The sequence below is a fragment of the Cebus imitator genome, unplaced genomic scaffold (genome assembly GCF_001604975.1).
Source record: "Cebus imitator isolate Cc_AM_T3 unplaced genomic scaffold, Cebus_imitator-1.0 Scaffold197, whole genome shotgun sequence".
Lineage (NCBI taxonomy): Eukaryota > Metazoa > Chordata > Mammalia > Primates > Cebidae > Cebus > Cebus imitator.
In genome coordinates this window covers 1,768,696-1,778,415 of record NW_016107512.1, presented here as the reverse complement: position 1 = coordinate 1,778,415, position 9,720 = coordinate 1,768,696, and the positions used below count along the sequence as shown (strand labels likewise).

The following is a 9,720-nucleotide window of genomic DNA, read 5'->3' as shown; positions in this document are numbered from 1 at the left end:
TCATCGCAACCTCCGCCTCCTGGGTTCAGGCAATTCTCCTGCCTCAGCCTCCCGAGTAGCTGGGACTACAGGCGTGCGCCACCATGCCCAGCTAATTTTTTGTATTTTTTAGTAGAGACGGGGTTTCACCGTGTTGACCAGGATGGTCTTGATCTCTCGACCTCGTGATCCACCCGCCTCGGCCTCCCAAAGTGCTGGGATTACAGGCTTGAGCCACCGCGCCCAGCGCAAATTTTAACTTTTGAAGCAAATCAATTATTTCCCACTGTGTGGTGGCAAAAGGACTGGATTGAAAGAGTAGAGGGTCTAAGGTTTTAGGAAGGGTGAGGTTGGGGAGAAGTTACTGACTGGGGTGTGGGTTACAGGGACCCGGACTCAGATCCTTCTGTCACTGAGCCAACAAGAAGCCATTGAGAAACACCTGGATTTTGATAGCCGCTGTGCTCTGCTAGCACTGTTTGCACAGGCCACGCTTTCTGAACATCCCATGTCTTTTGAGGGCATTCAGCTACCACAGGTAACCTTTGGGGTCTAAGGTGGGGGGAGCTGGTGAACTAGATCTAGGGACTGGGTCTTTGCACCTGTCTACAGAGGATGGTACGGAGAGAGGGGCTTAAGCTGGGACGAGGTGGATGTAGACCAAAGATTGTATCCCACAGGTCCCAGGAAGGGTGCTCTTCTCCCTGGTGAAGCAGTATTTGCATGTCACCTCACTTCTGGATCAGCTGAACGACAGTGCTGCAGAGGCAGGAACCCAGAACACCTCTGCTCCTGAGGAGTTGAGCGGGGAGAGGGGTCAACTAGAGCTGGAGTTCAGTATGGCCATGGGCACCCTGATCTCGGAGCTGGTGCAAGCCATGCGCTGGAACCAGGCCTCAGACAACCCAAGGAGCTCCGCACGGTCCCCCGGTTCCATCTTCCAGCCTCAGCTGGCAGCTGTGAGCCCAGGGCTCCCTGCTGCCCAGGCTCAGCCCTCCTTCAGGAGGTCAAGACGGTTTCGCCCTCGTTCTGAGTTTGCAAGTGGCAATACCTATGCCTTGTATGTGCGGGACACACTGCAGCCAGGGATGCGAGTGCGGATGCTGGATGATTATGAGGAGATCAGTGCTGGGGACAAGGGCGAGTTCCGGCAGAGCAACAGCGGCGTGCCTCCTGTGCAGGTGAGTGGCACACGGTGGTAGGACACTGCTGGGGGCCTATTTGGGGTGGGGCAGAGCTGGAGACTTCCCCATGGGGGGCTCCAGCAGGCCACCCAAAGAGAAAGCTTTCAGTAAGATTGGGATGGTGGGCCAGGCACAGTGGTTCATGTCTGTAATCCCAGCACTTTGGGAGGCCAAGGTGGGCGGATCACAAGGTCAGGAGTTCGAGACTAGCCTGGCTAACGTAGTGAAACCCTGTCTCTACTGAAAATACAAAAAATTATCTGGGCATGGTGGCGGGTGCCTATGATCTCAGCTACTCAGGAGGCTGAGGCAGAAGAATCGCTTGAACCCGGGAGGTGGAGGTTGCAGTGAGCTGAGATCACACCATTGCACTCCAGCCCAGGCAACAGTGCGAGACTTCATCTCAAAAAAAAAAAAAAAAAAAATCTTGAGTTTAGTAGGTTGTGAAGGCAAGAAGACCTCATACCCAGGAAGAAAAAAATATAGCCAGACTCCTCCAAAGGTCAGGATCAGGGAGATGGAGTGGTGGAGACCAGAAGGAAGTGTGGGTGCATAAGCCATGAAAGATAGGGTGAGAGGAGAGGCAGGCCCATCCCCCAAAGAAGAAGGCATCCTTCGCATGTGTGTGTGTATTTATGTATATTCTCCATATGCTGCTGTTTTGTTACATGGAGGTTTTTCTAAAACCTGGCCAGGTAGTCACCCTGAGGGCTGTAAGTCCTCAGTATTGGGCCACAGCCAGTCATTAATGAGTCCTCCCTTCCCCTTCCCTCTCTTTTTTTTCCTATCCTCCAGGTGTTGTGGGAGTCAACAGGCCGTACCTATTGGGTGCACTGGCATATGCTGGAGATCTTGGGCTTTGAGGAAGACATTGGGGACGTGGCTGAGTCTGATGAGTACCAAGGGGCGGTGGCCAGTGGAGTCCTAGGTAGAGGTGAGCTCAGGGAGGAAGCAAGGGTCAGCTCTGAGCAGAGTAGCGGTGGTCTGGCTGAGTTGCTGGTGACATCCCTGTGCCCCTCGGTCCATTTCCACAGCCCTGCCCACCCGGCGCTGGAGGCCCATAACAGAACTGTATGCTGTGCCTTACGTGCTGCCTGAGGATGAGGACACTGAGGAGCGTGAATACCTGACGCTGGCTGAGTGGTGGGAACTGCTGTTCTTCATCAAGAAGCTGGATGGACCTGACCATCAGGAGGTTCTCCAGATCCTCCAGGAGAACCTCGATGGGGAGGTAGAGCCAGACTGGAGACACTCAGAGTTTGGACGGCTGTATTGCAAGGGCTGGACTGTGTAGAGCATTTGGAAGGCTCGGGATGAAAAGTGGAGGTCAGAGAGTAGAAGGGGCTGCAGAGGAGAGGTCTGGAATTTTTGGAGGTGGGAGGGGCTGGTGAGCTGTTTGGGAGGAGCCAGCTGCCAGCTGTGAGAAGATCAGGATGGAGGGTATGTGTGCAGAGGGAGCCCCACCCCTACCAAGAGCTCCCTGGGGCCTCCGCGCTGGCAGGGCTGCCTACAGTGAGAGCTTCTCCTCAATGGCAGATTCTAGATGACGAGATCCTAGCTGAACTGGCCGTGCCCATAGAGTTGGCCCAGGACTTGCTGCTGACTCTGCCACAGCGACTCAATGACAGTGCCCTCAGGGACCTGATCAACTGCCATGTCTACAAGCAATATGGGCCTCAAGCCCTAGCAGGGCAGCCAGCCTACCCATCCCTTCTAGAAGCCCAGCAAGATATCCTCCTGCTGGAAGCTCAGGCCCAGGCTAAGGACTCAGAAGATGCAGCCAAAGTGGAAGGTGGGTGCTGGGCACAGCCGCTGAGCAGACACACCTTCAGGGCATTAGCAGAGGAGAGATGTCTGTGCTGATTTTTAGGCAATCCTTTCTGAAAGTGATGCCACCTTAGAATCTGCAACTTAGAGAGAAGCAACAAATGGAAAAGTGGACATTGTGTTCCCTCAAAGAGTGAAGGAGGATGTAAAGTTAAAAAATTTTGTAAGAGAATTTTGAAGACTTAAGCCCACACATTTAGCTTTTTCTATTGTAGAGAAACATTGCATGCTTTGAAATAAAGGGAAGGGCTCTCCTGTTTGCAGATGAAGCTACTTTGCTATTTTAAGAATATAAAATATAAAATTTGTCACGAAGTTGTCTTACAAAGACATGAAGAGATCATATCCCCAAACCTAACTTTTAGGGGGATTTAAATGAAAAATTTAAATTAAAAATTTAAAACATTTTTAGCATAAATTAGAGAAAAAGATTGAGAGTTATGAATCTGTCTATTTCTGAACCTTTACCTTACTAACAATGGCCAATTCCTGTGACTGTCCCCTTCCTGTAGCAAAAGAACCCCCATCTCAGAGTCCCAACACTCCCCTGGAGCGTCTGGTGGAGAGTTATGGTCCAGCTGGGAAAATCCTCCTGGATCTAGAGCAAGCCCTCAGCTCAGAGGGGACCCAGGAGAATAAGGTGAAGCCCCTCCTGCTGCAGCTGCAGCGGCAGCCCCAGCCCTTCCTGGCACTGATGCGGAGCCTGGACACTCCGGAGACTAACAGGGCCCTGCACCTGACCGTGCTGAGGTAAGAGGGCGGTGACAGGTGGGTCTCTGAGGGCAAAGTGAGGCTATGAGGCTGGCTGCACATCTCTCTGCCCCCAGAATCCTGAAGCAGCTGGTGGACTTCCCCGAGGCACTGCTGCTCCCCTGGCACGAGGCTGTGGATGCCTGCATGGCCTGCCTGCGGTCCCCAAACACTGATCGAGAGGTACCCCCGCCGTGCTCTGGAGAGAGGCTGGGGGAGAGGACAAAGGCAGCCACTGGCGAGGCACACCTGCTGGGCGAGGCTCTGAAGGGCGTGACGGAGTCTTCTTTGGGCTCTTGGTTTGAGTTTTGCTTTTAAAATTGAATTTTATTTTTTTTTAAATAGTTAATACATTCACATGGTTCACAAATCAAAAAGCTCTAACAACGTATACACTGAGAATTCTTGCTCTCACCTGAATCCCTTTTCTCCCAGTGTCCCCCACACACCCCTTACTGGTAACTACTTGTATTAATTTATGTATCTTTCCCATGTTCCCTTATGCAAGTATAAGCAAACCCAAATGTGTGATCTTACCACCCTCTTTTTTACACAAAAGGACGTGGAAATATATATATATATACACACATATATACATAAAACATTAAGAGCTTCAATAGCTCCTTTTTTTGGCTAGGCCTGTGGGAGAAAGGGGGATGAAGGAGGCAAAGGCATCATATACCAGAGACTCCTGGAAGAGCTACAGAGGAGCCCTGGGCATAGAAGGCTTCAGAGGGGCTCAGAGAACTAGGGTCATGGTGACAGTAGGTATTTACAGTGTGGCTGTATTTTTGGCTGTTATCTAGAATTTAGTTTCTAAGGCGGGCTCATTGAGTATACACACAAACCCGGTCCCCGTCAGTCCCTTCCCAGCCATTCAGGTGTCTGTGCCTGAACATCTCAAAACACGGCCCTACAACTGGTTTTTGGGACAGTGGGGCCTGGATGAAAGAACCCAGGGATGCCCTCTGCAGTTTTTGCCAGCATAATCAGCAGCCTAGAACCCTAGAGTAGCAGGGCATCTTGTGCCCTTTTCCATTTTGGTTTGTCTTTGGCTCTCTAACTCCACCTGGCTCTTGTGTCTCCCCATCCCTGTCTTTTTACTTCCTCACTCTGCCTTGCTCACTGGTACCCCCAGCACCCAGTACACAGTGGGTACCTGCTACTGCAGATGCCCTCGCCCTGTCTTCATTCATCCCCCGCTTTATGTCCCCACCTAGGTGCTCCAGGAACTGATTTTCTTCTTGCACCACCTGACCTCAGTGAGCAGGGACTATGCTGTGGTGCTGAATCAGCTGGGAGCAAGAGACGCCATCTCCAAGGCCCTGGAAAAGCACCTGGGAAAGCTGGAGCTGGCTCAGGAGCTGCGGGACATGGTGTTCAAGTGCGAGAAGCATGCCCACCTCTACCGCAAACTCATCACCAACATCCTGGGAGGCTGCATGCAGGTCAGGAGGAAGGGGAGCCTGTGGGCTCAGGGCAGCATCAGAATATAAAACCCGAGCAGTGGCGGGTAAGGGCTGTGTTCCCAAGGCTGGGAACAGCAGGTGACTCCAGTGACCTTGGGGCATTTGTTCCCCTGCCCCTCTTCCCCATCTGGGCCTGCTCTGCTGGAGCTGTGGAGGAAGTCCCGCGGCTGCTTGATCTGCCTTCATCCGTGTTTCCACGTGTCTCTTGTGCTCCCCTTCCTCCCTGTGCCCCTTCTTTCTGATGTTCTGGCTACAGATGGTGCTGGGCCAGATCGAAGACCACAGACGGACCCACCGGCCCATCAACATCCCTTTCTTTGATGTGTTCCTCAGATACCTGTGCCAGGGTTCGTGCCTGTTGCCCTACCTCCCCACACCTATGTCTGTTTCCGCTCTGTACCCTACTGGGCTGTGACCGCCGCCCCTTCCCACTTGCCCCCAGGCTCCAGTGTGGAAGTGAAGGAGGACAACTGCTGGGAGAAGGTGGAGGTGTCCTCCAACCCGCACCGGGCCAGCAAACTGACGGACCACAACCCCAAAACCTACTGGGAGTCCAACGGCAGCGCCGGCTCCCACCACATCACCCTGCACATGCGCCAGGGCGTCCTTGTCAGGTAACGCTACTACGCCTGTGCTTTGCCACACACCTACACTTTCTTGTGACGCCCCTGTGTTTGTTTTGGGGGAAGCACCAACCCCCTGGACTTGGCCATGGGCCCTGTCTGCAAGTTCCAAATGGTTCTTCCTCCCTACTCCCAGGCAACTGACTCTGCTTGTGGCTAGCGAGGACTCAAGCTACATGCCGGCCCGAGTGGTGGTGTGCGGGGGTGACAGCACCAGCTCTCTTCACACGGAACTCAACTCGGTAGGGCCCAAGGCCATTAGCCATTAGCCCTCCCCTCACAGGATCTACTCTCCCACTTCGATCTGGTCCCATCCTACTTTTATCTACTCCACCTGTCTTGAGCCCTGCAGAAAATAGTGTCCTTTATCCCTGTGCCTGTGCCACCAGGCCCTGAACAATGAGGGTGGCACGAGAGTAGCTCTGCAGGACCCTACACATCCCAGGGCTGGGGAAGGGAGGGACCCCGTGAGAGGACTGGAGCCTAGAGCCAACTTGCTTGCCCTCCGCACTCCCATCTGCACATGTGGAGGTGACAGCCTTCTCTGCCCCCTGCCAGGTGAATGTGATGCCCTCTGCTAGCCGGGTGATCCTCCTGGAGAACCTGACCCGCTTCTGGCCCATCATCCAGATCCGCATAAAGCGCTGCCAGCAGGTGGGGCCAGGAGGTGGGGTGTGGCCCTGGGTACCAGGCTCTGAGCCCCATAAACGGGCAGATCTTGAGCCAGAGGGCCAGCCTGGGTCTCGGGCAGCTCCAGGGGTGAGGCTTGAGGGCGTAGCTGACTCCAGCCCATCCCAAGGAGAGTGTGGGGCAAATGAAGCCAGTCTTGTGTGTTTCAGGGTGGCATTGATACGCGCATTCGGGGGTTAGAGATCCTAGGCCCCAAGCCCACGTTCTGGCCAGTGTTCCGGGAGCAGCTCTGTCGTCACACACGCCTCTTCTACATGGTTCGGGCACAGGCCTGGAGCCAGGACATGGCGGAGGACCGCAGGAGCCTCCTGCACCTGAGTTCTAGGTGTGTGAGAGTTGCGTTTATGCCTTTGTCTGTGGGAAGGTAAGGCTGTTGCAAGTAGCTGGCAGGCAGGGGTCCACCGAAGCTTCGAGGTAGAGGTTTGATATGCTTGGGGAGGGGCTGAAGTGTTCTGAGCTGTGGGAGGGGAAGAAAGGATAAAGAGAAGAGATTCCTCCAGTGGGTTGGGAATGGGATATACCAGTTAGCACAGGGAAGCTCTGAAGGTTCAGTTTGGGTGCTGGGGGTTAGCTGGCAGTCTTAGGCAGGGTGGACACTAGGGTAACATATGCCTTAAGCCTCTGACACCTTCCTTCTCCATTCTCAACCCCAGACTCAACGGGGCTCTGCGCCAGGAGCAGAATTTTGCTGACCGCTTCCTCCCTGACGACGAGGCCGCCCAAGCACTGGGCAAGACCTGCTGGGAGGCCCTGGTCAGCCCCCTGGTGCAGAACATCACCTCCCCCGGTAACCATGCTGACACCTAGTCCCACTGCCATCTCAGGGCTTGGCTCCACTAAGCAGCTCCTTCTTGCTGTACCCTAGAACCACCTGGGTTATGCCCTGACCCTTTTGGCACCTGCGTTTGTAACCCCAGTGCCGTCTTCTCACAGCCCAGGGGCTGCCGCCTTTCCCATGACTCCCAAGTGTCAGCTGACACCATAAGTGCAGGAGGGGCCTTGCTACTCCCTCCCTTGTATCATTCTGTCCAGTTGCTCTGTCCACGCTCCTGTTCAGCCCAACTTCTCCCACTTCCCTGCAGACATGGCTGTGCCTTGGTTTGTTTATCTCACCCTCTAGATGAAGATGGCATCAGCCCCCTGGGTTGGCTGCTGGACCAGTACCTGGAGTGCCAGGAAGCTGTCTTCAATCCCCAGAGCCGAGGCCCAGCTTTCTTCTCGCGGGTGCGCCGTCTCACTCACCTGCTGGTGCATGTGGAGCCCTGCGAGGCACCCCCTCCTGTGGCGGCCACTCCTCGGCCTAGTGAGTAGTGGGGATTCAGGTGGGGAGCTCTAGTTAGGAGCGTTTTCCCGGGCCCCACGTGTACACAGCAGGCTTCCGTCCATCCTCATCCTTCCCCTCCCTGTGTGCTCAGCCTGTTCAGCTTCCAAGTTTGTGTCACCTCTATCCAAGAACATCATTTTGGGTGGCAGCATGTCAGGAAAGGCCTCAGGGCGCCCCCTTGGATGGGGACTTGGGAGTGGAGGGGCTGCCCCCTCCTTGCCTCTGCCACTTTCTTGGTCTCCACAGAGGGCAGAAACAGAAGCCACGACTGGAGCTCCTTGGCTACCCGGGGCCTTCCAAGCAGCATCATGAAAAACCTGACCCGCTGTTGGCAGGCCGTGGTGGAGAAGCAGGTGGGCAGCAGCAGGCCTGGAGGAGAGGGGACGCCATAATGGTGGTGTGTTGGGTTGTGTCTTCATGCTCCTGCCCCTTCCTTCCAGGTGAACAATTTTCTGACCTCATCCTGGCGGGACAATGACTTTGTGCCACGCTACTGTGAGCACTTTAATATTCTGCAGAACTCGAGCTCTGAGCTGTTTGGGCCACGGGCAGCCTTCTTGCTGGCGCTGCAGAATGGCTGTGCGGGGGCCTTGCTGAAGCTCCCTTTTCTCAAAGCTGCCCACGTAAGCCTCCACCCTTGCCTCATCCCTACAAACTCTCCCTTCCTCACCTCGTCCAAATGGCCCACCCTTCCATTCCCATTCTATGATGAACATGTTAGTAAAAGCCACATCATCAGAAATTCAAAAAATGGAAAAAAAAATAGTGGCCAGGCACAGTGGCTCACACCTGTAATCCCAGCACTTTGAGAGGCCAAAGTGGGTGGATCATGAGGTCAGGAATTTGAGGTGAGCCTGGCCAACATGGCGAAACCCCATCTCTACTAAAAATACAAAAATTAGTTGGGCATGGTAGCACACACCCATAGTCCCAGCTATTTGGGAGGTTGAGGCAGGAGAATTGCTTGAACCCAGGAGGTGAAGGTTCCAGTGAGAAGAGATTGCACCACTGCACTCCAGCCTGGGCAACAGAGCAAGACTCCATCTCAGAAAAAAAATGCAAAAAACAAATGCTGAGCTAAAATGCAAGAAGCACCCTGGAAAGCAGGGTACAGAGCAGCAGGAGCATGAAGCCCTGGCTCCTTGTGTAGCCTCCAGTCCCAGTTTATCAGGAACACTGCAGCAGGACCATCTTTGTGCATGTAACTTACCTCCTCGTTCCCTCCCTCCCTTCCTTCTTCCTCTTCCTCCTTCCCTCCCTCTCTCACTCTCCTTCTCCCTCCCTTCTTCCCTCCCTCTCTTTTCCCCTCCCTCCCTCTCTTTCTTTCCCCTCCCTCCCTCTCTCTCTGTTTCCCCTCCCTCCCTCTCTCTCTTTCCCCTCCCTCTCTCTCTCTCTCTCCTTTTTTTCTGTTTCTCTCTTTCTTTTTTTCCTTCTTTCTTTCTTTCTTGACAGGGTCTTACTCTCTTCCAGGCTTGCAGTATTCCAGTCACAGCTCACTGCAGCCTCAACCTCCTGGGCTCAGGTGATCCTCTCAGCCTCCTGGTAGCTGGGACCCCAGGCATGTGCTACCACGCCCAGCTAATTTTTTTTGTATTTTTAGTAGAGACGGGGTTTCGCCATGTTGCCCAGGCTGGTCTCCAACTCCTGGGTTCAAGCCATCTGCCTGTCTCGGCCTCCCAAAGTGCTGGGATTACAGGCATGAACCACACCTGGCCTTATTTTTTCATTTTGAATGATTTTATTAGTTTGATTTTTAGACACAATGTGAAAAGGCACTTTCTGTAATTGTTAATATTGCTAATTTGTACAGTGGTTAATGATTTTATAAAATAGTTGCATAAAAGCACTGACCACCTTAGGAAGCAGCCCACATT

General features: G+C 53.8%; 1 protein-coding gene across 7 annotated transcripts in view; it reads left to right on the top strand.

The window, feature by feature from the left end:
• Positions 1–9,720, top strand: part of CUL7 (cullin 7) — a 15,445-nt gene that overhangs the window by 2,313 nt on the left and 3,412 nt on the right. For all 7 annotated transcript variants that reach the window (XM_017547319.2, XM_017547321.2, XM_017547320.2 and 4 more), the window contains exons 3-19: positions 366–517; positions 660–1,160; positions 1,959–2,097; positions 2,198–2,394; positions 2,700–2,955; positions 3,503–3,740; positions 3,818–3,923; positions 4,961–5,188; positions 5,466–5,556; positions 5,652–5,823; positions 5,969–6,074; positions 6,391–6,486; positions 6,672–6,847; positions 7,176–7,309; positions 7,643–7,825; positions 8,093–8,199; positions 8,287–8,469. In XM_017547319.2, the coding sequence (XP_017402808.1) occupies positions 366–517; positions 660–1,160; positions 1,959–2,097; positions 2,198–2,394; positions 2,700–2,955; positions 3,503–3,740; positions 3,818–3,923; positions 4,961–5,188; positions 5,466–5,556; positions 5,652–5,823; positions 5,969–6,074; positions 6,391–6,486; positions 6,672–6,847; positions 7,176–7,309; positions 7,643–7,825; positions 8,093–8,199; positions 8,287–8,469 (3,065 nt within the window). The remainder of the gene's footprint in view (positions 1–365; positions 518–659; positions 1,161–1,958; positions 2,098–2,197; positions 2,395–2,699; positions 2,956–3,502; positions 3,741–3,817; positions 3,924–4,960; positions 5,189–5,465; positions 5,557–5,651; positions 5,824–5,968; positions 6,075–6,390; positions 6,487–6,671; positions 6,848–7,175; positions 7,310–7,642; positions 7,826–8,092; positions 8,200–8,286; positions 8,470–9,720) is intronic.